Source organism: Dermacentor andersoni, chromosome 1, assembly GCF_023375885.2.
Source record: "Dermacentor andersoni chromosome 1, qqDerAnde1_hic_scaffold, whole genome shotgun sequence".
Taxonomy (NCBI): domain Eukaryota; kingdom Metazoa; phylum Arthropoda; class Arachnida; order Ixodida; family Ixodidae; genus Dermacentor; species Dermacentor andersoni.
The window spans coordinates 54,998,020-55,023,464 of record NC_092814.1 but is presented as its reverse complement, the minus strand read 5'-3'; the positions used below and the strand labels follow the sequence as shown (position 1 = coordinate 55,023,464).

General features: G+C 43.6%; 1 protein-coding gene across 5 annotated transcripts in view; it reads left to right on the top strand.

Moving 5' to 3' along the window:
* Positions 1-25,445, top strand: part of LOC126544472 (uncharacterized) — a 79,156-nt gene that overhangs the window by 47,486 nt on the left and 6,225 nt on the right. For 3 of the 5 annotated variants that reach the window (XM_055061503.2, XM_055061501.2, XM_055061502.2), the window contains exons 10-13: positions 62-88; positions 4,186-4,253; positions 18,951-19,894; positions 19,980-20,040. In XM_055061503.2, coding sequence (XP_054917478.1) covers positions 62-88; positions 4,186-4,253; positions 18,951-19,894; positions 19,980-20,040 — 1,100 coding nt within the window. The remainder of the gene's footprint in view (positions 1-61; positions 89-4,185; positions 4,254-18,950; positions 19,895-19,979; positions 20,041-25,445) is intronic. The other 2 variants (XM_050191802.3, XM_050191803.3) reach the window with 1 other exon arrangement.

The window sequence follows — 25,445 nt, the reverse complement described above, 5'->3', positions numbered from 1 at the left end:
TGTCAACTCCGCGCTAACCACCTTGTTCCTTTTGTCTCAAATATTTGTTCGTCACTTTCAGGCAAAGCAGCATTTCTCCGCGTGAAAAGTAAGCATACCATAGCGAAACTGTACATGTCATATGCAGTGTGCAATGTTGTGAGGTTATGAATATCTTGTTTTTGCTGTTCCACACTGATTTGGTTTCCTTATCCATGCAGATGGAAACTAAAGTGTCAGTTGGAACGATTACTTGTAGAAAATGAGAAGTGTTAGCAGATGGACAGCAACGTAGTTTATTTGTCCAGACCACTAAGGGGCAGTGCGGCACAACCCTTTACTTTAACTATTTATGAACCTCCAAACCTCACCCAAGGTTGACACCTTTTCCATCATTGTGAAAATTAACGGAGTCTCCGCTTCTGCAGTACTGTGGCAAGGAAACAAACTGTTGCCCTTCATAAAATCTGTTTGCTTACAAAAGATTATCGTAGTGATGTTTGGCAATAGTAAAACCACCAATATGGAAAGAGAGCACAATGTCTTGGCATCCAGGAGTCTTTGCTCGTGTACTGGGCATCTGCAGTTATTTATTACTGCAACCCCACACACAAGAGGCTTGTGACTTTCCATGGAACCTTGGTGCTAGGCATTAGGCGAATTGGGGTTAAATTTTCTGAACCGAACAGAGCTTCTGTTTCGAGCCTCCTTCTACTTGTTGGATGGAGAAATACTGTTCTGCTAATTAGAATGTAAAAAGCCAAAGTCTTGTGTTGATACATCAGTCACAGTAATAAGAATACTGCCCTTATTGGAACATGGAATCCATGGCCAGAAAACAAACCTATGACCTTTTGCTCAGCTGCAGAGTACCACAGCCATTTAGCTGCTGCAGTGAGCATTTAATCAAGTGTACATAGGTAGAAATATTAAGTGAATCCACACAAGCGCATTATTTAGTGTTCACTTCTTAAAAACAAATGACACTGCCGACGGCGTCAAGATAGCTATGACATAGGCCTTTGCATCATGTCCACACAAGCAACAATGCATAGACTCATTGCTGCATGTGTTTATCCGATGTTCCTTTCTTGTTTGTTTTTCGTTACTATATGCCCTTGTAGCATATCCCTTTTGGAAAAGAACTTTTAATAGTGCTTGCGGCATTGTTTGCATAGTGCAAGCTCTTTGCTTTGCCAAACTGGCTTCCAGTGTATGGTTGGCCTGCATTCAAGGTTTGCAAATGACTTCTTGGCTCAGTAGTGAGAAATAGCAAATACGATTCTCGATGAGCTTAGCAAGATTTCTTACAGCTGCACTTGAAACATGCAATGCTCCTTGTGTAACGATGTTCGCTAGGTACAGTCCCTCTTGTACACTTGACAGCCATGTACAGTCGCTAGCAAAAGTGGGGCGACCACGGCTCCGGGCGCGGGAGCAGCTGCGGGGCCACTAGCGGCACTGGTATCTCACGCCTTGCGCTCGCTTTGAGAGTATCCCGAGTGACACCAAACTTCACCCTCGCTCTCACGCGGTTGCTTATCACGCTTGATAAATTTCTAGTGCACCGTTACGTTGCTCTGCTGCTGACGGTCGCGGCAAAGGGGAGCGCGCATCGCAAAGCACCTAAAGTCTCTAGGGCGAACTGCTTCCCTCCTCTTCCGTTTTCGGTGTGCCTGGATGGTTACACGTCGATGCCGTGCCTGTATCGGCATGCTGTTGGAAGGCACGGGTGGCTTCCACTTGACTCCCAAATCATTAGGTAGAGACGAATACACCGAGGTGTAAAATGCAAGGCACTGTGGATCCTCTCTTCGAATACCCCCTTTCTGAACCACATTGAAAACGTGTGGGGGCTGATCAAGAAGTAATTTGTAACCTGGGATCTCTGCACAGCTAAGGCTGATCAACTATGGACTGCCGTAAAACAAGAATGGAAGACTCTTCGTGCTCGCCCCGACGTTGTGTCATCACTATGATTCGATGCCACTCCGAGCTGCTGGTGTAATTGCCGTTAATGGCAACTTCACTAAGTATTAGTTGAATGTTACGTTCAAATTATTTGAACCTGTCAATGCCAAACATTTTCAATACTTATTTGAATGGGGGGTTCGAAGCGGGTATCCGCATTGCCTTGCATTTTGCACCTTGATGTATTCGTCTCTACCTAATGACTCGGTAGTCGAGTGGAAGCCGTGCAAGCCTTCCAACAGCATGCCGAAAACAGAGGAGGAAGGAAGCAGTTCGCCCTACTTTCCCTTCAGACACTTTAGGCGCTTTGCGACGCGCTATCCCCTTCACCGCGACCGTCAGCAGCAGAGCAACCGAACAGTGCACTAGAAATTAATTACGTGTGATAAGCACTTGCGCGAGAGCGAGGATGAAGTTTGTCGTCACTCAAGGTACTTTCGAAGCGAGCACGCGGCGTGAGATAGCAGCACCACGTAGCGACCCCGCAGCTGCTCCCGCTCCCGGAGCCGTGGTCTCTCCACTTTTGTTCACGACTGCACATATTCTTTTTCGTAGAAAAGCAATCATGAGGCAACAGCTTTTCTTGTGCCATGTTTGTCAAGATTTTTTTTTCCCTTGTTATGTCATTCACTGCAGTATGTGACAGGACAAAAGTGCAGTGGCAAATGTCTCAAAGGAAGCCTGTCTAATACCCCTGTAACGCAGGCCCCTGCGAACTCCATTTAACTCCTTCGTCTTTACGTCAAAGGAGTTGCGCTCCATGTCACACGGTCTCCCTTGCACCAAGGAAGTTAAATGGAGATTTCGGCGAAGGGAGTTCGGCAATTACCATTACGGCTGGGTGGAGTACTCTCGTTCCCAAATAGCTACAGCTTCGAAAAAGAAAACACGCTAATAAAATCGTCTTAACTGGCTCACAAATTTTAGCATAATTATTTTATTGCCTTGGTTTATATGCTGCGTAATCGTAGTTTTTAATTTGTTTTTGAGGACATAGCGCCTGTACCCTCTACACTAATGCTTCGCCATGCCGCATGGGGAAATGTTGTCTCGCCATTTCTTTTGTTTATCCGCTTCGTCACTCATCTGAAAGCAGTTGAGCTCACCGCGAACACATGCACACGCACGATACACAGCATAGAATCACAACTTGAAGCGCACCGGTCAAGCAATGTAACCCATGCTACCACACACGAAAGCACGAGAACAGTGTGGCCAGAATCACTTTCAGCTTCACTATGCTTGGAAAATAAGTCTTGCGTTAACATACAGCAAACTTTCCCGCTGTGATTTTGTTAGATTACATACTGTGCTAAAGAAAAGAAAAAAGAAAAAGAAAAAATACCTTTATCGGCAACTGTAATTGTGAGAAGTTGCACGCGAAAGTAAGCGCAGCAGCACTGTTTCTGTCCCATGTGGCGCCGATCGAAAGCTCGCACTGTGCCATGTAGCACGGCCGCAACTCCATTGTCGTCTATCTCCATTGGGGAGTTTCATGTCAATGGAGTTCGCAGCTGTCTGTGTGACAGGGGTATAATATGTTCAAGTCAATAGTGGTGCTTGAATTTCTCCCTCCTTACTTCTTCCTGCTATACATGGCCCCATATCTGCCATAATTAGGCACTGCCATAGTGTGAACCATCTCATTCTGAAAAGTAAGGGTGTTTGTCCATGGGGTGTAGAACATGCTGTGGAAGCACTAACCAGGCTACAGTGGTGCTCCTTGGCTACAGCATGCACAAATTGAGATGTTAGCCTTCAGCACAACAAAGACAACAACACTGTGCTCACTGAGTTGTTGCCATCTTTGTCTTTGTCTTTGTTGCTTTGAAAACTAACATATACAACTTATACAGTGCTGGCAGGCTTGTGGCACGTGGGATTGATGCAGACGCAACAACTGTAAGGTCACGTCTTCTGGTGGGGAGAGTGGTGCTGCTGAGAAAGGCATGTGAACTGCAGCTTAAGTTTTCAGCTGTTTTTGTGTAGTATTTGTGCAGGGTAGTACTTTGCAGATGTGATCATCACCGCATGATCTTTGCATTGCACTTGTCTGTTTGCCCTGCCAAAGCTACAGAAGCTTGAAAGTTATAGTTGATTTGCCTTGCGGTGTATGTGGCTGCAGCTGAAACATATTGAACAGTCCATAATTGGCACTTGTCATGCCAGTTGCTACAAGTTGTGAGAGCATTTTTTTGCCTTATCTCAATGTTGTATCCTTCACTTCCCTTACAGAAACGCACATCTTTGATGGCTTCAATTCGGTCTGGGCACTCAGTGGAGAAGACAAGGTTATGCTCAAGGTATTGTCTCGCACCAGTTGTGAGGGGGAAGAGCCAGTGTGTGCTGAACGTTTTTGAAGATACCGTCGAGCTTAGGGTGTGAACAGTGGTCAGATCAAAGTGTTTTTAGTCAGCTTTTGTGAATTTGAGCAGTGGGTTTTTCTATCCATGAGTGCATTGAGTGTGTGAATGTGCAATGTGCTTGCGTGTAAGTGTGTGACTTAAAAGTGACAGTTCTCCCTCTTGTAGTTAATGCCTCACCTCATCTTCCATCCCTCCCCTACCTAAACTTTCTGGCACAGTTCTTGTAATTTTTTTTTTTTTGTTGAGAAACTGCAATTTGTTGTCGTTCATGTTAATGTGCCCGAGTACAAACTAGATTGCACTTGTATAAGGTGTTTCTTTTGTTGTGAAAGAGAAAGAGATCTGTTTAAAAATGCATATAAGATTAGTGAAACCTTTCCTTTCTGTTTTTAAAGCAGTTGCTTTGTAGTCCAGTGTTTGAGCTTGTGGCATTTAGTCTTGTCAGATTTTAAGGTAATTTTTTTTGTATCCTTAACATGAATAGGATAGTCTATATGGATATATGTATGTATATATACAGTATATATATATATATATATATATATATATATATATATATATATGTATAACCTTGTTGTCTTGTGACAAGTCATGTCAAACTGAAAATTGAACCTTATATATTTTCTTGTTATTTAAAAAAGTACCATGTTGGATATCAGAGATTATTGATGTGTAAATATGATTGACCTCTCAAGCTGCAAGTCTTAGTGTGTGGGTACATTTTTGTTTGTTAGTTCAAAAAAAAATATTATTACTGTGCCTGTTTGCTGTAGCCCGGTCATTTGTTGGCAATAAAGGTTATCGTACCCTGCTGATATTAAGGAAGATTTTAATGTGCTGCTTCTCACAATTTTGGGCCAGGGGTAGGCGAGTTTGAATGCGCATGTTGCATTTGAGCTTACCTGTCCTTTCCTTTCAAACTATAATAGTATATCTAAAAAGAATGGAAATATAAAAATTAATGCATACGATCTGATCTAAAGAAATTTTGCCAGCTGTGGATTGCCTCATACAGTTGAGCTCAATATAACTGGACATGCCTACCTGTCAACTTCTGCAATTTGTCCAGGAGCCCCCCAATTTTCATCACTCTTCCTGATTGTATGGACGTGACTGTTAAAAAATGGCTGTTATCAAGAAGCACTAATTGCAAAAATAAACTTGCTGTATGCACATAGCTGCCAACTCTCCGTAGTGCTGTGCGGTGTACAGATTATTACCATTTTGTATGTTTGTACGGCTCTCACCATTTAGTGAAAATATCTTCCAGGGATGGGACTTTCCAACTCGCGCGCAAGGACTGTCGTTGGTGAAGCCACATACAATAAAAAAGCAGCTGATTTAACTACTGCAGTGCATCTGTCATAACTTGACACATTATCATGATGTCATAATGTGATTGTAAGGCTGCGATTTGAGCCAAACAGCTAAAACAATTTCAGTATGTCAGGTTACCATCACAACACCTTTTGCTGAATCGGACACTATAGATAGGTGGCTTAATACATGGCCTCCAAGATTGGCTAAGTGCCTGCGATGGAGTGTAAGTGATCTTGGACACCATGCCTTATATTGCATTTCTGTGCATTGTTTCTCCATAAACACCGGCGCTGGCATCAGTGCACCTTAGATATGACATAGCTCACCTTAGACGTTACGTCACCTTAGATGTGACATAGCGTCTTAGTGCCTGCTTCATTATTTACGACGATCACAATTTTAATGATCATCATTTGTCCTGGTAGAATACATGAAACGTTCACAAACAGTGATGTCATCATCCTATCAAATGAGCAATGTCTTGTTGCTTTTTTTGCTTGCTTCACGTGATCGCCCCTCCCTTCCTCTCACTTGACAAGTCTCCCCGATTTTTAGGTCGTGAAGTTGGCAGGTATGGAAATGTGATGACGGCAGCTGCATTTCATGTTTAGTTATGTAGAACATAGTGTGCCATGATATGCAGCATCCAGTAAACAAGTGCTTTGAGAAAGAATTTAAATGTGGACAAGTTGTTTTTGCTTCATTGTGAACAGTTCGAAGAGGAAAAAAAAAAAACTGATTGTGACACAAGACAGAGCTGACTGAACAAAAACTGAAGCACATGTGGTCAGTACAGTGACCATAATCATTCACAAAAAAAAGTGCCACAGCACTTTTTCTACAGGCAATGTTCGCAGAAGTCTAAAAAAACACTGCTGGCTTACACACGTCTGCTTCTTTACTGATATGGTGAGCCTTAATTATTTCGCATGTGATATGTGATGATCCCTGTGTATGTGCAAGATGCCAGTGTTCTGAGAGTATGATATATCCCACACTTCTAACTTTGCTGTGATGATAGAGATAAGAATTGGTCTTCTGCATATTCTTGTGCTCGTTATAGGTATACATATCAAAATTCCAACTGTTTTGATTTTTGCTTAAATTCATAAGAACACCTGTGCTACTTATTATACATTGCCTAGGACTCGTAAGAAAACTCCACCTCTATTAATAAAAATTTTGTACCAAGTGGTTTTGATTTAGCTTTTTCAGCGAGATGTTGCAGTAAGTTGAGCAACACACTTACAATGGTTGTGGCATTCGTGCTTTATCACGCGACTGACAAAACACCAGGATTGGTGTTTGGAAGATTGGAATGAGACATTGTGGACAACATTCATGCTGTTCTTAAGTTGATATTGAGGACAACAAAAGTGTATTGTATGGATGTCTCAGTTAAAGTTACTTTTTCTAGCCTGCTAGATGAGACCATCAACTTCAGTTATCTTAGGGGGAACATTGTGTAAATGTGAGGTGATCATTTTGTGCGATGGCCTATGTTTCTGCAGGCTTCATTAATGACAACACTGAATTAAGAGCTATTGCTGGTGGCGGGATGCCATTAGTGGCTCTGCAGTCATGTGACCATAGTGTTTGAGATGATGGTATGGTCATTGTATGTAGCAAAACCTTGCTGTGGATTCTTAGTACTGAGGCCAAACTTCAGCTTCAACGTCAACAGTTACATGGTTTTATTGTATTCGGTATATTTGGTGAAAGACCTGGCTCAAGCAGGTACACAAACATGTGCAGACTTTCCACGGTGCCCACTCTGTCAGTACAAGGTTCGTTCAGGTCGACAGAACATTTCCCATACACAAGGCGGACAAAGGGAAGAGCGATGAGAGCCGTATGTATGGAAAGCACGAAAGCATGTGTGACGATTGGACTGATTAATCACGGATCATATCAGATTGTATCACACAAGCAGTTGGAACTTTCTGTTGGCACAAAATCTTAATAAGCATTACAGATGAACTTATATGCATGTTTGTAGTAGTCGCCTGTGGACCCGAATGACGCTTCTAGAGTCACTGTATATGCTCCCTATGGGAGCATAGTTGTGCAAAAGCCTGCCATCTTGCCTGCAATACGAACCAAGGTTTTGAGGGAAAGGCACATTCACAGGAGCTGAGCTCGTTGGGACATGAACGATCATTGTCAACCTGCGCTACCCCCATGCATGGTCTACCAGCTTTATCTGGGTCAATAAGGGGGAATGAGGCACTTTTGTTTAATTTTCTTAAACAATTCTAATGAAATTTCTACATTTCATGTATTTTTAACAGCCAACTTCAGAAATGCAATTATTTTTTCCCATGATAAATATTTTTTGTGATATCCGAAAGAGGATGTTCTTTGTTTAAGGCCTAATAAGCTAATTAACAGCAACTTGCACGGTAACGTACAGCACACTTAATCAATTCTGAACGTTTGCCGTGTGTTGTAAGCTCTAAACCGCTGTTTTAGGCCATTTTTGAGTGAAGTTATATGTTGTCAAACTTAGTCATAAAAAATGCCCACCATGATAGTAGAAGAATATCATGTTGGGCATTTGTTATGACTAAGTTTGACAACCTATAACTTCGTTCCAAAATGCCTAAAACAATTATTTATGGCTTACAACATGCTATGAACATTCAGAATTTGAATGTTCATTGGGCCTAATGAATCTGAATTGATTCATTAGGCCCTAAACAAAGAACATCTTGTTTCGACTATAAAAAAAATATTTATCACAGAAAAAGATTATTTCATTTTTGAGATCAGCTGGTGAAAATACACTAACTGTGCAAATTTGATTCAAATTGTTTAAAAAATGAAGTTTTTTGAAGTGCCTCGTGCCCCCTTAAGGACCACTTTATTACAAATTTGCACATATGAGCTATGGTAGTTGTTCGATTTCTTCTGAAGGAATAGAAGTGTTCCTTCTAGACATTGCCTAGTGCTGGATCATTGCGCACAGCCTGGTGGCGCCATCTCTCAAAACACATGCCAACCAGCAGCCCTGAACGAGTTTAAAATACTGAAGAAGGTGCCTATCATGATTTTTACATTAAAAGAAAGAAAAACGAAGCAGACTAACTTCGGAAGCAATTGTCTAGACGTTGGTCATCGATAAAAGCATTGAACTAGTGATGGTGTGGCACTGCCTTCACCAACTTTATTTGTGCCTAAGGGATAAGAAAATAGCAGATTGGGTGAGGGAACAAACGCGAGTTAATGACATCTTAGTTGAAATCAAGAAAAAGAAATGGGCATGGGCAAGACATGTAATGAGGAGGGAAGGTAACCGATGGTCATTAAGGGTTACTGACTGGATTCCAAGGGAAGGGAAGCGTAGCAGGGGGCGGCAGAAAGTTAGGTGGGCAGATGAGATTAAGAAGTTTGCAGGGACGAGATGGCCACAATTATTACACAACCGGGGTTGTTGAAGTATGCGAGAGGCCTTTGCCCTGCAGTGGGCGTAACCAGTCTGATGATGATGATGATGGTGGCTTCTTTTTGTTGCATGGCTGCTTTTGGAACCACATGGACTACATTTAATTAATAAGGGTGCGAGCAATGGATAGAAAATAGATGCACAATAAGATGTGCACTTCTGGCTCCTGAAAAGGACCCATATACAGTTGCTCTAAGCACTTCAATGGCAGTCAGAAATCGTCTGCTTTATCTTGGAACCGATTGCTGACAAGCTGCTTGTACAAACACACCAGGAATAAGCTTTCTGCAACAGCTTGTTGCTTAATGTCACTTCCTTCAGTGTTGAATTTTTGTCCCAGGCACACTGCCTAGGCAGTTAGGCCTAATTGGCACTGCTTCATTGGTTCACCAGTGCCACTGCCGATGTGATAATTTTCTGTGATGGGAACAGAAGGCAGTTGCCTTCTGTTCAAATCCAGGAGACACAACTACAAGGTTGAGTGGTGGAGCCGTGAGCATGCATGCATGCACTTGCACCAATGATGTGTAATGTGTTTGAGTACAACATAAACACACCTTTTGCTTTACCTGGTGGGATATTCTGTAAGGGTCCACCTACTCAACTGTCCATTTCGGTCGCCATTGATTGGCTGAAGCTGTTTGAGCAAGGAGGAGACAGGCTGTCTCATATTTGCTCGTATAGCTCCAGCCCATCAGTGGTGGCTGAAATGGTGATCGACTAGGTGGATTCTCACAAAATACGCCCTCCTCCCTGTACTGGGGTTTAACTTCAATTATATCCGCCTCTGTCACAAATATAGTTCTTCACTTCTAACACAGCAGCCTTTCTTTTGTTGCGTTAGCTGCTGACCACAGCAGGAATACATATTTGCCACCAAGAGATGCACACAGAAATGTAGAAACATTGAAGACCTGGGTGCCACTTCCAACTCGTCAATGTTTCTACTCTTGTGATGGTCCCCTTGACAGCGCATATGTGTTTCAACAATTACCAAATTGGACAAGAAGCAGTTCTTCAAAACACAGCAACTTGGAAATTTCTACCTTCACAAATGTGGTAAGGGCCTTTGTTTCCAAGGTCCAGAAGGCGTTCCTTGGACATTCAACTTTTGGCAAAAAGAAAAATACACTGATAGCAGTCAGACATTCGTAGAACTGAATTTGTTTTGCAGGTGCAGAATTTTGTGCATAACATAAAAAATTCACTGAGTGCCATTGCCAAGCAGCTATAACACTAGGTACGAGCTCTAATGTGAGAAAAGTGGAAGACTTTAGATTACTTTTAACCATTTGGGGTTTTTTAACACATGCCAAAAGCATGGTACATGTTTTTGTGTTCCAACTTTATCAGAATACAGCCACTATGGCCAAAAATGAGCCTGTGACCTTTTCAGCAGCAGAATGCCATAGCCACCAAGTCATTGCAGCAGATTCACTGATGAAATAACTATGGTTGTGTGCACAAAATTAATTTTCCTTTATGATGGTTTCAGCCATTGCGGTCAACAATAATCAAATAATTCAAATTGAAAAAAATTAAGCCTTAGTCCAATGAAACATTGACAAGATGTCTTAATTTTGTCAATCCAAGAGTGGTCAACATTGTCAGGGTTTTTATAGGATCCTGTCCTTGAAGCAGTGGAGACCAAGACAGCTGTAGTTTACTGTTTACACTCATTGGTGTGGAGAGTTGGAAGAGGCAGGTGTTTTTGGAGGTGTGGAAAATGTTCATGCATATGAAAACGTGAGCATGATGTACAAAAACAAGGACGATGATTGGACAAGTGCTCGTTTTTGTACTACTTCATGCTTGTCTTTTTGTATCATTAACTTTACCAACTCGGCCAGCAACTTATTCGCTAAGTGTGAAATACTTGGCCAGTGAGAAGAGAAGTGTGAAATGCTTTTTTCTTGGTAGCAAGTGTAGATGTTATCGGAAGAGATTTGCAGTAAGAGTTCTTGTACCATTAGCCTGTGACTGGGGGCATTTTGGCAGCAAAATTTCCCTAATTGAATACTGAATATATTCTCATTTCTAAAGTAAAGAAATTTAGGCTGCCTGTGACTAGGCAGATTATTATGCAGAAATTAGCTTCTCCAAGCATTCATTCTTCAACCAATGCCTCTATGCAGCAACCATATTCTCCTGCACCAGAATAATTCGTACAATCATCACTTGAATCATCTATTTTTTCCTTGTGCACTACAATAAGTGCTGTTATCCATTATAGTTGAATAAACATGGATACCTGAAAATTTATAATATACAATTGTCAAGTCAAATATAAATTGAATAGTCTGTGCTGTTCAGTATATATAGTTCATTGCTGCTGGTGACCACTTAGCAGATATGGATGCCTAGGCAAAGACAAATCACCATTGCAATACTGGACTTCTAAATTCTTGGGACTAGCCACAGTGTGGCCCTGAAGCAAGCCTTTGTACACGAAAAATGGTCACAGTCAGCTAGGACAGTGTCAGTGTGATCGAAATGCACTGCATGATACAAACACAAAGCATTTGGCCTACAGGCCTGTGCTGTTTGATGTCATTTGCCATACCTACTCATTTTGCTATCACAGGCAGTTTTGTGGACATGCATGATGCACTTAACACAAAGGCGTACTTCGACGGTTTGTTATATAGGACACAAAAAATATATAGGGAATAATTTGAAGTGTCAGGCTTCGACATAAACAGGATTAGCTGTTGTGCATAGTACAAAGAAATGTTTTGGCTGCATGTAAATGGCCTTTCTGAGTCTTGCGTATAAGAAGGTATGCATTGTAGTTATGATCGTGCATCAATGGCTCGTGTAATGTCCACCATAATAATGGCGGTTAGGTTTTTATACTGCTGCAAGGCAACTTTAATTTGTGTGCACTCTTTCATTGAAAAAAATATATATATATTTATTGGGCCTAAAACTTTTTGCTGTTGGCAAAAAATGTTGGCCTAATATTTGACCAATAATTTGTTTGTTGCTTTAAGCAAACATTTGAGCAGATATTGAATTATTTTAGTAAATAGCACTGATAATAGAATAAAAGTATAACGAATTCTAAGTGGATAACGGTACTTTCAGCAGAATATAGATGCCTCTAGTGGACGTTCAGTGGAGTAAGAGCCATAAGTACCTCATTACAACTATGCGCAGTTAGTAAGGCTGTTGGAAGACCCTCGAACTGAGATAGCGAAAGCAGCTGAAGGGAGTATAGCCTATACAACGAAATACTCCAGAAGTTTGGAGTGATGACAGGAGTTCTGTAGGCACAGTTTTTATATTGAAAAGCACAGAATGGAAAATGCAGAATTGCAGCTATTGTCACGACTAATTGGCCAGCATTCTGATTTAAATACTGGCACGGTGTGATACGTTGGCTCTGAGGATTGGGTCTGTGTGCTGTCGACACTAAAAGAAATGTAGAGAAAGACAGGGGTATCTGCACATTTATTTATAAAAGCCTGCTGTTAGTCCTGCTGTTGTCAAATTTCAAAGGATGTATGCTCAGTTTCTTTGTTAAAGGAGCCCTGAAACACTCTTCCAAGAAATCGTAGAACAACATCGCTATTAAATTGCATCACCTCACGAATCTCCTCCTGCAAAAATGTTTCTGATCCTTCGAGCACAAGCAAAGTTAGACACAGTTATCAGACTGATCGCCGGCATTCTCCTTTCATTTCCGCTAGTGCGCTGAAAGCTACACAGGGGAGTCAGCAAGGCGACACAAGGGAGCAATGCCCAGCTGGTCGCGCCCGAAGGTTGAACGCAATGCGACTCGCGGCGGCACCTCGTGGCAGCCGTGGTAGCTACGCTATGCCTATCATCTTGGAGGCCGTGCACAGCAGCAGATGCAGCAGTGCACAACTTTAGTGTTTAGAATGGCAGGGCAAAGATTTTACCTGTATTTCTGAGATCGCAGACAGATATATGTTTCATTTATTTAGCTCAGATGAGCAATAATTGTATTACTGGGAGTGTTCTCGGCAACCACAATATCAGCCAATAGCTGTTGTGGTCCAGCTGTATGCAATGACACTGCATGATGATATTGTGGAAGCAAGAGCAAGCGATTTTCACTGCTTTTGACATGAGATGGTAAATTCTCTGCTGCATGCAGTGCAATAATATTTAGCTGATATGTTCACAGGAGCCTCTTCAACAGATCAGCAACGTGTTCTTAGTATGTTCAAGAAGTGTTTCATGGCCCCTTTAAAAGAAGTGAATGAAGGCTAAAAGGCAGCATTTAGTCCCTAGATTCCATAAGAATACTGGGCATGCGTTCCAAGGCAGCTTTCGCTAGTTCACAATTGGCTCACAATTGCTAATTCCTTTTAGTATTAGTGGCATTGCTAGTCAAATATTTTGTACTTGTGCTAAGTAAAAATGCATGCTTAATATATTTGATTGTATTGTTCATTACAATTTTATCTGAGTGGATTCACAAGACATTTGTAGCGTTGTTTTAGAAGAAACTATGCCAGAAGGAATGTTAACACTAGTTGTAATGAGCAGTAACTTGGCCTTATTGCCACAAACAAAAATACCCTGCACGTTTATAGTAGTGGGCAAAAGAGTGCTAATTTGGCTTATTGGCACATGTTATATAGCTAAATGCAGTAACAGCTCATGGGATATGACAAACAAAATGAACGGATAATTACTCACTGTCAACCAGATTTTATGTTGCATGAAACACTACATGAACGTGTCAGGAGGAGAGAGGAGGAGGTAAGCGTGTAAAATACAAAGCATAAGAAACATGTGCACCAGTTATACACATGAAAGAAGCGCAATTTCTTTGGAGAGTAGCAACACCAACGGTATCCTCGTACATGTCACCTTTCCTGTTGATGCAAAAAGCCTCGTATATTACATGTGCACACTGGTCTCAATAATGCCTTAGTATCCTGTACTTATTGAACGCTAGTCATTTCATGTGTATCATTGGTACCGTGTTTTTGATTTTTACACTTGGTATTTTGCATGCTTGCCTCCTCTCTCCTTCCAGCACCTTCATATATATTGCCTTGTGCACAATAAAATTTGGTTGACAGTCAGCGCTTTGCCCATTGATTCCATTTTTCTGTACTATGCACTATTACATAATTTAGCTATATAGGTGTACTCAAGTATTCTTGATGTCCTTTAGTATGGTAGCTAGCTGGGCGAGTAGCTACATCTGCATTATTATTACTTACAGTGCGCACTACAAACACGGACCAAGAAAAGAGATGAAACACGAGTGCTGACTCATGACTAAAAGTTTATTGCATTCAAACAGCCATATAAATAGAAAATCTCACACATGTGTACACCCATGCACCATACATTCCCTCAACCAAAAGCGAAACAAGACAGACAAGCGATAAAATGAGAAGTGCGATATTTTTAACGATTAGATGCTTCTAACAAACATTTTTCCTCGTTGAGTAGTGCAAGTGACACCTGGCTTACCCACCTGTCACTACATTTATTGATTAGTTAGGCCTCTGAAATGAGGCAGGCCTTTTCATCTTTATTTGTCCAGATTTTTGTTTGTCTCTCTTCTTGTGTCCGTGTTTGTAGTGTGAGCTGCAAGTAATAATAATTCTTGATGTAGGCAAGATTTTTATAGAAAAAAAATGGAAGTGGCACATTTGCATAGAGATCATATATTAAATTTCTTTTTTCTCAAGTTACTAGCTTGAACAAGCATTTCATGTTGTATTTAAAACAATGGTTCAAATAATCTTGAGGTATACTTTCAGCCGGAAACATTATTATATTGTCAATATACACATATCAATAATGAGGATGTCGTTGAATCTAAGTTTCTGTGTTTCAGCAACCAAAAGGGCTCTGCAGCCTCCTAGAACCCTTCTGGTGGCTGAAACATCCTTACTAAGCATTAATCAATGTAGTCATGCAAAACACCGGTGCAGTAATTTCATTCAGCAAACACTCGTTCATTTCATGTGTTAAGCGCACATGCAATAATGTGTGCAGGAGAGAACAAAGCTACTGTGAAGGCTGCACCCAGTGCTTTAAACTGTTGTCAGATGGTGCCATGAGCATTATTGCAGCCGACACTAGATTTCCATTTTTTGTTTGTTTACAATCGTGTAGTGAAATCTATTATTATATATAGTGCACTGCAGCGATATGCAAAAGCCACAGTGTGTGTGCTGCAGTGACTTCCAATTACAAGAAAACGAACTTGAACCTCCTCGGCACAGCTTGGAAGTAGAGAAAAGCAAAATGGCTTATTACATATTACATATTTTTGGCATGGTGCTGTCAGGTGTTGGTGTCTTGTTCGTGACCGAAATGCCCACAGTGGTGTGAATGCTGAGGCAGTTGCGCCAATCTGCACTGACTGAAGTTTGTTGCTCCATGCTGCTCCAAAAAGGTCTTTACCTCAATTGCGGCACTGCTGCGCCATGATGTAGTTTCGGCAGTGTGAAAATTGGGAAGCTACTACACCGTATGGTGTGGCGCTGCTGCATTCATTGGCTGCATTCTTTCGTGACGTTACAGCCAGCGTGACTACCATTGTGACAGCCGACGGAATCAAATTGATACTTATTTTTACGCACCAACCATGAGGCATGCATGAGGCTATAGTGATTTGCGTGGCCGTGCTGGCTTTGCCACTGCATGATCAAGACGGTAGTTTTACGCATCGAGGGCTGATGCGTGATGGCGCTCTGTAGACAAAAAAAAAGGTAATCACTGCCCACCGTACTTGGTTGCATTCATTCATGGCATTACAGCCAGCATGAGTGCCATTCTGACAGCCAACAGAATATTTTTACGCGCCAGCTGTGAGACATATGAGGCTACCGTGAGTTGCATGGCCATGCTGGCTTATCAACTGCTTGATGAACCCAGTAGTTTTACGGATCAAGAGCTGATTTGGGGGGGGGGGGGGGGGGGGGTGATGGCACTCTGTAGACAAAAAAATGTAATCAGTGCGCAACGTATTTATTCCTGTTGCTTGCTTGTGCCTTTATTCATTATGCCATATTACTTTTTTGAAGAAAATATTAAGTGACGATTTCAGGTCGTTGAATTTAGCATCGGGCATTAAACCACATGCACGAAGATTGTGTACTAGACCACAGTTCATACTTTTTTGTCAACTATATGTCTTTGGTAATACATACATCTTTAAGAAAGCGTGCAAATGGCCCAGCCCTGTGCACCTTGTCCTGTGAACGCTTATCAGTGGCGGAATAAAGAACATTACGTCAGTGGCGTAGCTAGGTGGTCTGGCACCCGGGGCCCATAGGTCTTCTGTCAGCCCCCCCCCCCCCCCCCCACTGGCCCCTTGCACCTGGGGCCCACGGACCCCCGGCCTTCCTTGTTGCTACGCCACTGCATTACGTGCTTGCACCGCTGATTATGGCTCATAAAGCTAAATCAGAATGTGCAGAATATCAAACCTGCGAAGCGTACCAACATTAAATTGGCACTACAAAGGAAAATAATTTCAACTGCTCTGGTAAAAAACCTATCTAAATAACAACCCACTTACTGTGAAAAGAGGCCAGGAAAAATGGGTGGTGATCCGGCCTTGGAGTTCCTGCTCCAGCTTGCTGTGACGTTATAGATTTTGACGGCGACTGCTTGGGCCTAGATAACTGTTCATCAGTGAGGTTGTACTACATTCTATCCTAGAAGAGCGGGAGACTGTAGTTGGCAAATTTCATGAACTTTTAATGGCCGACAATGGCCCAAATACGAAAAATTATTTTAAAGTTTGTTCATGACGCCACACTGGCACTGGTGTTTTGCCACAAAATTTAATTCGAAACTGGGACCTTCATTTTGTAACCTTCAGGATATGCCTTTAAAACTCGACCCTCTGCACAGTTTAGTTTTCATCTTCTCGACCTCCTAGGAAGAAAACAAAAGTACATGCATGGGTGGGGAAATGTGCCATCCAGGAAATGAGAGTGCAGCCAATGCAACGGAAAGTGAAGGGAGCAACAGTGCACTTTTGATGTGCACCTGTGTTGTCTCAACTGCACAATTGCAGCTGCCATGACACGTGAGTGTCTGTCCACAGTTAGCTCTTAGGGGCAGCATATTATGGCCCTGTTAAAATAATGCAGCATCATGGGTGATTCGTTGCCACATTTTTCACCACTGTATTCCCCACCATGTTGCAAGGAGTCAAGAGTGAATGTGCATTGGTGTTGTGCATTTCAATTGCTCTGCTGAAATGTTCTATTTTATGTTCATGTGCACAGTCATAATAACGTACTGGCACAGTCACATTAATGTACCATCATAATGTGTGCATTTTAATCATAATGCTATTTTTTAAGTTTTAATTCTATCTTGTAAAGAGACGCCCGGTGTGGTACATTTTTTGCGTTATATTCGACCATATGCAGTTAAATGAAAATTTGTTGCTCAAAGTGCTGGTAAATGCGGAGGGTACGGTCCTTGTGAAGTGCTGGACAATTCAAGACTTCAGTGGAGAAGCCAACTGTACTCTCAAAAGAGGAAGTCTCTTGACTGACAGCGGTTGGACACTGCTGTCATGAGGTGCTGTTGCATGCAACTATATATGCTTGCATGGCAACCTGAGTTGTCTGCTGAGGCTTTGCGAGTTAACATTCTTTATAGTTTCCTACAATCTGCTACAGTCATTTTCTATTCATTTAATCTTGCCAAAACACAGAAGAGCACGTCCACCAGTCTTTCTCAGCACTTTTAAGCAGCAAGCACAAGGAACACATGCACCAGGGAGAGCACTCATAAATAGTTTAAGGTCAGAAGCTGGAATAGATTGTGGCTGTAAAAATAAAATTCAAGTGTTTTTTGAAGCTTTTTGAGGCTATGCATCTCAATGAAATATTTATTGCTCTGCAAGTAATTGGAAGCAGTTTTAAAATGCCATGAGGCCTTACAAGACAGTAAATGAGCTGACTTGATGGGTACGTGTGCTTATTACCGGAACAAAACATATGTTTATCAATGCTGCTTTTTAGTGTCTGGGAAAACAAAAGTGGATTGCTTGTACAAGCAGGAGCAATGCTTTTAGGTGCATGGGTCCTTCCAAATACTGGCACGCCTCCTTCCTTAATAGGCAGCACTGATAGAGTCAAGGTCACATTAGATGCCTTTTGTTTTTGTGTCTGTTGATCATGAACATAGAATGCCTACTTGAAATCTCTCTTCCAGTTGTATGCTATTGCTATACTCTATTTCATACATAGGAGGCAACACTGCAATGGCTAGGGAGACCTCTCGTAACTCACATTCGCGGCCCAAAGAATTGTGCATTACATATGAAAGAAAGATATGGGCAAGTGTCGTGTAATTTGTTGTAAAATTGTGTCACACTTTTGAGTTGCAAAATATGCCACAATTATTACATGGACGGTGTTGTAGATCTGAGCGACCAAAACATTGTGTTTTGCATACTGGAAGCACTAAGTTGCACAAATAATGTGTGATTTGATGTACCTTTATGTCGACTGGTTGTATTTGTAATATGCGAAGTAGTTATTCCATAGAAAGTATTGCAGATAAAAAAATAAAAATTCACTGCAAAATGCGCTGAGTGAGGCTTCTATGACTGCAGTACTTGTCGCTTTTTCTCAGCATAGCCCAAAACGATGTATGAAATGGAGTATAGCGTGTTCAGCAGTCAGGTCTTTTATTTTCTTTTTTTTTTTTTTTATATAGTCTGGGGCATGTGTGGTTTTCTCTTCCTCTATCAGTGAGCTGTGGCAGGTGCAGTAGTGCTAAATGCATGGCATGCTGTGCTTTTAAACTTTTCTGGCTGAAAACTCTGCATGCAAACAGCATATGTAGCTCTGGGATAGTGGGGTGCTGTGCGCATAAGACTAGGTTTCCCATCATTCCAGGTACAAGAGGATGAGATGGCTATGAAAACTGAGAAATCTGATGAAGATGCAGCCTCTGGCAACGTCGAGCCTGGTTCTCTGGGGATAGCACTGGCCAAAATTGTTTCCAAGCTGCTGGAGAAACACAACTGTGCCACAGCCCTCTTCAAGGATGAAGTGCTGTTTTGGAATTGGGCAAAAGATGGATCTGATGAGCCAATTTTGCAGGCTATAAGCAGTGCCACCCAAGCTATCTTCAGTGAAACAAAGCACAGCATGAGCAAATCGGCACTCCTTAATGCTGGCCAGGGTGACTGTCTGGCCAAGTACCCTTTGGACATTGATTTTTCTAGCCGATGGCCTGGCAAGGATCCATTGGTGGAGCACCCAATGAACTTGGCATCCAGTGAAATAGCCAGCAGGCCTTGCATCAGTGGTAGCCATGACTACTTAGCAATGGGTGACTTTACAACAGTGCCAGCCGATGATGTTGACGACTTCTGGGAGAGAGGTTTTGACCCGACTGAACAATTTGACTTTTTAGACTCTGATGAAGATGACATTGTAGCAGCAGAATCTGTGACGAAATGTCCTACTCCCTGGCCCAGTACCAGTACAAGCAGCGGTTCAGACTCGTCAGCAACTTGGGCAACCTGCAGTGCACATTCTTCCTCCAGCTTCCTGGAAAAAAAGGCTAAAGTGGAGGCAACAGTCCCCATCTCTGAACCTGAACAGAGCTCTGCTAAGGAGGAGATCAATACTCCAGGAGACACCTGGCATCCAACATGGATTGAAGATCTTCTCAGGGTGTGCCCCGATGCAGAAGTTGACCCAATTTTTGCAGACATTAGTCGCAAAGTGGCTAACTCTATGAAAGGGACAGGAGCACGTCCCAAGGAAAGACGAAACGATTCTAGTGCTGGCAGCAGTGGATCCTCCGCTGACAGCAGCACCAATCTGGTAGGGTGGGTAGGCTCTTATTTCACTCTTCTGCGTGACAGACACTGCGCAAGAAACTGATTTTCTGTCTCTCTGACACTTGTGCCATAGGAACAAGCACAAGGGCTCTTCACAGCAACAAGAGGGCTCTGCTGCTCACGAGAGCTCCCAGGTAAGAAATTTGCTTTGATGAACATGACAATGGCTGCCAAACCTGGGTGTACACAGTGCACTCCTATTAAATGCAAGTAATGCTATATAGGTGTGTGCTGTTGCTCCTGCTGTTGGTTTTATGCCATACAGAATAAGTAGTGCTGGAACCAACAAAGCAAACTTTATTAAGGTTAGCATTTGTTCATTTCATTATGATTTAAAATTTATTATGTGGATGCTCGCTTCTATGAGGTTATGGCGAGCTGTCGGCGTTTAGACGACGACGACGAAGTTGCGCCTCCGCAGCTCTGCGCGCTCGAGCCAGAGCGCAGGAGAGAACATCCGGGCAAGGTCGAAGGGACCCGTGGTTATCTGCGTTCGTGTGACGATAAATAAAATGTGGGACAAGAAACGCCTCGCGTCTCCCCAGAAGTGGTGACCCGGCTGGACATCGGATGGCAATGTGCCACTTGCTTATCCCTTCATCGTTTTCCGGTTGGCTACACCAAAAGCCTTGAGCACTCCGGCAGATCATGGACACATCACCCTTCAACGACGCGACGCCGAATGCCATGGCAACGGACCCTGTCGTCGCTACTATCAAGCTACCGGAGTTCTGGCAATCCGACTCGGAACTCAGTGGTTTCTGGAGCGTCGAGCCACTTTTCCGACGACACCGCAAGGTATACGACCACGTCATAGGTGCTCTACTGCCTGCTGTCATTGCCGCCGATCGTCAGGGACATTCTGCGCTCTCCGCCTCCTGAAAACCCGTACGACTACAGTGTACTAGAATAATCTTCTAGTACACTGCACGTATGACCATGGCACGACACTCTAAAGAGGGAACTCATACGGCGAACAACAGAGTCAGAACAGCGTAGGCTGCAGCAGCTGCTCACCGCGGAGCAACTCAGTGAAAAAAACCACGGAGCTTCTGCGTTGCATGCGTGATCTCATCGGCCATGACTCTGCTGCATTGGACGTGTCGATTCTACGCGAATTCTTCCTACAGCGACTGCCTCGACAGGTGCGGATGATCTTGTGTGACCTCCTCCGAATCCCCGACTTCCTGGCACAGATGGCCAACAAAATCATGGATGTTGGCGCCCCCATAATATCTGCCATCTTCATCGTACGAAGCGCCGGTCCACGATGAGCGCTTGGATCGCCTTCTTAACGCTACTCATCCGTGGAGTAGACCAGACCGCCGAGCTCAACTTGCCCGAGTCGACCGACGACGCAGCGCGTCACCACACCAACGCCACAGTCGCAGCCGCGACAGGTTGCCAAGCAAGTCTTTCTCGCAACGTGTGCTGGTACCACCACCGATACAGAGCACGCGCTCGTCAGTGCCGTCAGCCTTCTGCATTTGCGGAAAACGCACGGGCCACGCACTAAAGGCGGCCAGTGCTTTAGGCCCGACATCAAGCCGCCTATTCCACGTCACCGACCATGTTACAGATGTCCGATATCTCATCGACACTGGTGGAGGACTCGTACGATATCACATCGACACGCTGGAGGACCGCTGACGACGGCACACCTCGCCACCTGTCACTGCTGTTAACGGTTCGGCCATTGAGACATATAGACAGCAGTCTGTCACACTTGAGATTGGCTTGAGACGCACGTTTAGGTGGATTTGTTTAATCGCCGATGTATGCGTGCCAATTATAGGTGTGGATTTTCTTTGTAATTTCAAGCTTGTGGTAGACCTCCAACACAACCGTCTCCTGAATTCCGAGATACACCTAATGGTTCAAGGCGTAACATCACGTTTACCACCCTTACATCTGTTGCAAGCTTATGCCGAAGTCTCCCCGCCATGGTCTATTCTTCTCGAAAATTTTCTTATCTGTTTCAAGCTCCTTCTATCAAAGACCAGTACATCACAACGTCACCCTTCACATTGTGACTGTGGGAGCACCAGTTTTTGCACATCCTCTTCACCTCGCTCCTGCCCGCTACAAGACTGCGCTGCAAGAATTCGAGCATATGCTTGAGTTCTGGTACATTTGCCCCTCATCTGGTCCCTGGTCATCAGTGCTACACATGGTACCCAAGCCATCACAAGACTGGAGACCGTGCAGGGACTACCGCACTCTTAACAAAGTGACTGTACCAGACCGTTATCTCATACCACACACCTAGGACTTTACCGCATTGCTACAGGGTTGCACCATATTCAGCAAAATAGATTTAGTCAAAGCATACCACCAAATACCTGTGGAGCCTTCTGATGTACTACCGAAGACTGCCATTGTAACTCCCTTTGGCATGTTCGAATACCTATGTATGCCATTCACTTTACAAAATGCTGTAGAAACTTTTCAATGGTTTGTTGACCAAGTACTTTGTGGTTTGGTGTGCTGTTTTGCATACATGGACGATATCCTCATCATCAGCACGTCAGCAGAAGATTAAGAGTTTCTCCTGCGTCAGGTTCTTGCATGACTTAAAAATATGGACTAGTCGTAAACGAACCGAAGGGCGAGTTTGGTGTTTCTGCATTAGACTTTCTTGGCTATTTCATGGATTCCCATGGGATCTCTCTTCCTGATGCTCATGTGGAAGCCATAATACAATTTCCACCACCATCAACTACGAAAAAACTGCGTGAATTCCTTGGCCTTGCCAACTATGACCGGCGATTCATTCCTGACTGCGCTTCCATCTTGCAGCCACCCAACACACTCCTGACTGGTCAAACGACACCAAACGCTTCCATCTCCTGGACAGATATTGCTGAGACAGTTTTCAGCTCCATCAAGAAAGCTCTCACCAACATGACACTCCTCGCGCATCCAAAGTTCAGACCTCCCACGTCGCCCTAGGTTGACGCCTCGGATGTCACCATCGGAGCAGTACTGCAGCAGTTGGTCGATAGAGTGTGGCAGCTGGTTGCATTCATCTCGAGGAAGCTCTCGCAATCTGAGCACCGTTACAGCACCATAGGTCACGAACTGCTGGCAGCCTACTTAGCTGATTTTCGCCACTCACGTACGCTTCGACCACGTACGCTTCGAACTCTGCCAACACTCCATGCAAGATCCACCAGCTTGCCTATATTTTGCAATTCACGAGTGAAATCCGACGTATAAGTCGTAAGGACAACCCCATTGCTGCCGCACTATCCAGAATAGAAGTCAGCGCAAATGTCGATGAGTGCGCACCAGTGGATTTCGCAGCCATGGCCACAGCATAGCGAGAAGACAACAAACTTCAGGCCCTACGACTGAAAGAGAACTCCCTCGAATTCAAAGAAGTGCTACTTCCAGGCTGCGCTATACCCTTGGTTTGTGACATCTTCACCGGTTGCCCTCGCCCCTGTGAACCACCGTCTTTTCGATGCCTTGAATTCCTTGTCGCACCCTGGCATCCGTGCGACTCAACACCTTGTCACTACACGATACCTGTGGCCACACATGAACATTGACGTCTGTCGCTGGACGCACACTTGTCTCAAGTACCAACAAACCAAATTTCAACTCCACACAGGGAGTAAACTCGGTACCTTCAGGCCTCCCGATTCCCGCTTTAGTCATGTGCACCTTGACCTAGTCGGCCCTTTGCCCACATCCAACAGCCGGTATATACTGACATGCATAGACCGGTTCATGCGATGGCCTGAGGCACTACCGCTCAGTGATATCACGGCAGAGTCAGTCACCTGCGGCTTTATCACCATGTGGATTAGCCACTACTGAGTTCCCACAACAGATCGAGGCCGTCAGTTCAACTCCGCGCTTTTTCATATTTATCCCGATTGCTTGGTGTCAGCCACATCAAGACGATGGCCTACCACCCGATCTCTAACGGCATGGTTGAGACACTCCACCACCAGCTCAAAGCCTCGCTCATGGTGTCACGACCATTGATACCGTGGATGGAGTGTCTCGTCCTTCTTGCTCTTCAGTTGAGCTCATTTTCAGCACTACCTTAAGGCTTTCTGGACAATTTTTCAACCCGTCGCCGGCACCAACATTCAGTATTGGATGATTACGCCAGTCGCCTCAATGTTGCCATGGGAGACGTGTCTCCTATTCAATCCCACCAACATTCTCGACCATCCTTCATCAGTCGTGCTCTCTGTGATTGCACACGCATCTTTGTGCGACACAACGCAGTCCGACCAGCACTGCAACAACCATACAGTGGACCCTTCAAGGTTGTCAAGCTCTGCCCCAAACACTTCATCCTGCTGCTGAATGGACGTGAGGACAATGTCTCCATCGACCACATTAAGCCAGCATTCCTCAACACCGACACCATCCTTGTGGACAACAAGCAATCTACGAGCGCCAGGTGTGTCCACTTCGCCACTGCAAGACCTACCAACGGCTCTTGGACATTGCTCCTTCCCATCCTGGCTCTCTCGCTAGAAGGGCTCTCTTGCTATGGCGAGCTGTCAGCATTTGGACGGTAATGACGAAGTTGCACCTCTGCAGCTCCACGCGCTCGAGCCAGAGGGAAGAAGAGAACACCCGGGCAAGATCGAAGGGTCCCGTGGTTGTCTGAATTTGAGTGACAATAAGTAAAATATGTGAGACAAGAAATGCCTCATGTCCCCCCAGAAGGTAATAGGTCAATGAGACTTTAGCCTGTCCAGAAGTAAAGTGATTTGCACAAGAAAGTAACTTCATTGCCTACCAAGCTATTTGCTCCTATGGTGCAGTGTGTTTGTGGTACTGCGGGAGGAACTCTTGGGCTGTGAGCACACGGACTAGCTGCTGACTGACAGCTCTGAGGTGCTCCACAGTGTTAGTGTGCGAGGCTGGGTTAATAAACACTTCACCGAAGTGACAACATAAGTGAACTGTGGCTTTTCATGTTTACATAGACACTTTATTAATTAATTAAATATTTATTTATTTATTTATTTATTCATTCATTCATTCATTCATTCATTCATTCATTCATTCATTCATTCATTTTACTTCATTGTACAGGATGTAAATAGTTCCCTTCCCTCTACTCTATCCTCTGCTCCTAGCCTCTCTCCATGTCTCACCCTGTTTATTCAGGCAGTCTTGTGGTCATCCAGGTTCTGCTTAGTTTTGGCTCAGTGTCTCAGAACTTGCATTGTCTTTGTCTACATGTTTATACTTGAAGTGAGCATTTACAGCCTCCAGAACAGGACTGATTGTACTTTACACTAGCTGCACATCTTTTGCATCTCTTCACGATTAGACAGAGGGAATGCTCACTTGTTTCAGATTTGCTTTTCAGGAGGGTTCTCTGACTAGTGAAACTCGATCTCAAGCGGAATCGAATGTGAATATTAAAGAAAAACGTATGACTTTTGAATATGTTATTTCTAGGCATGCTTAATATAATTGTTCTGCAGAGTTCATTTGATAAAAAAAAGTTTATTTACATTATTTTATACATAATGCCATTCACAGCTGGATGTCTGGTCAA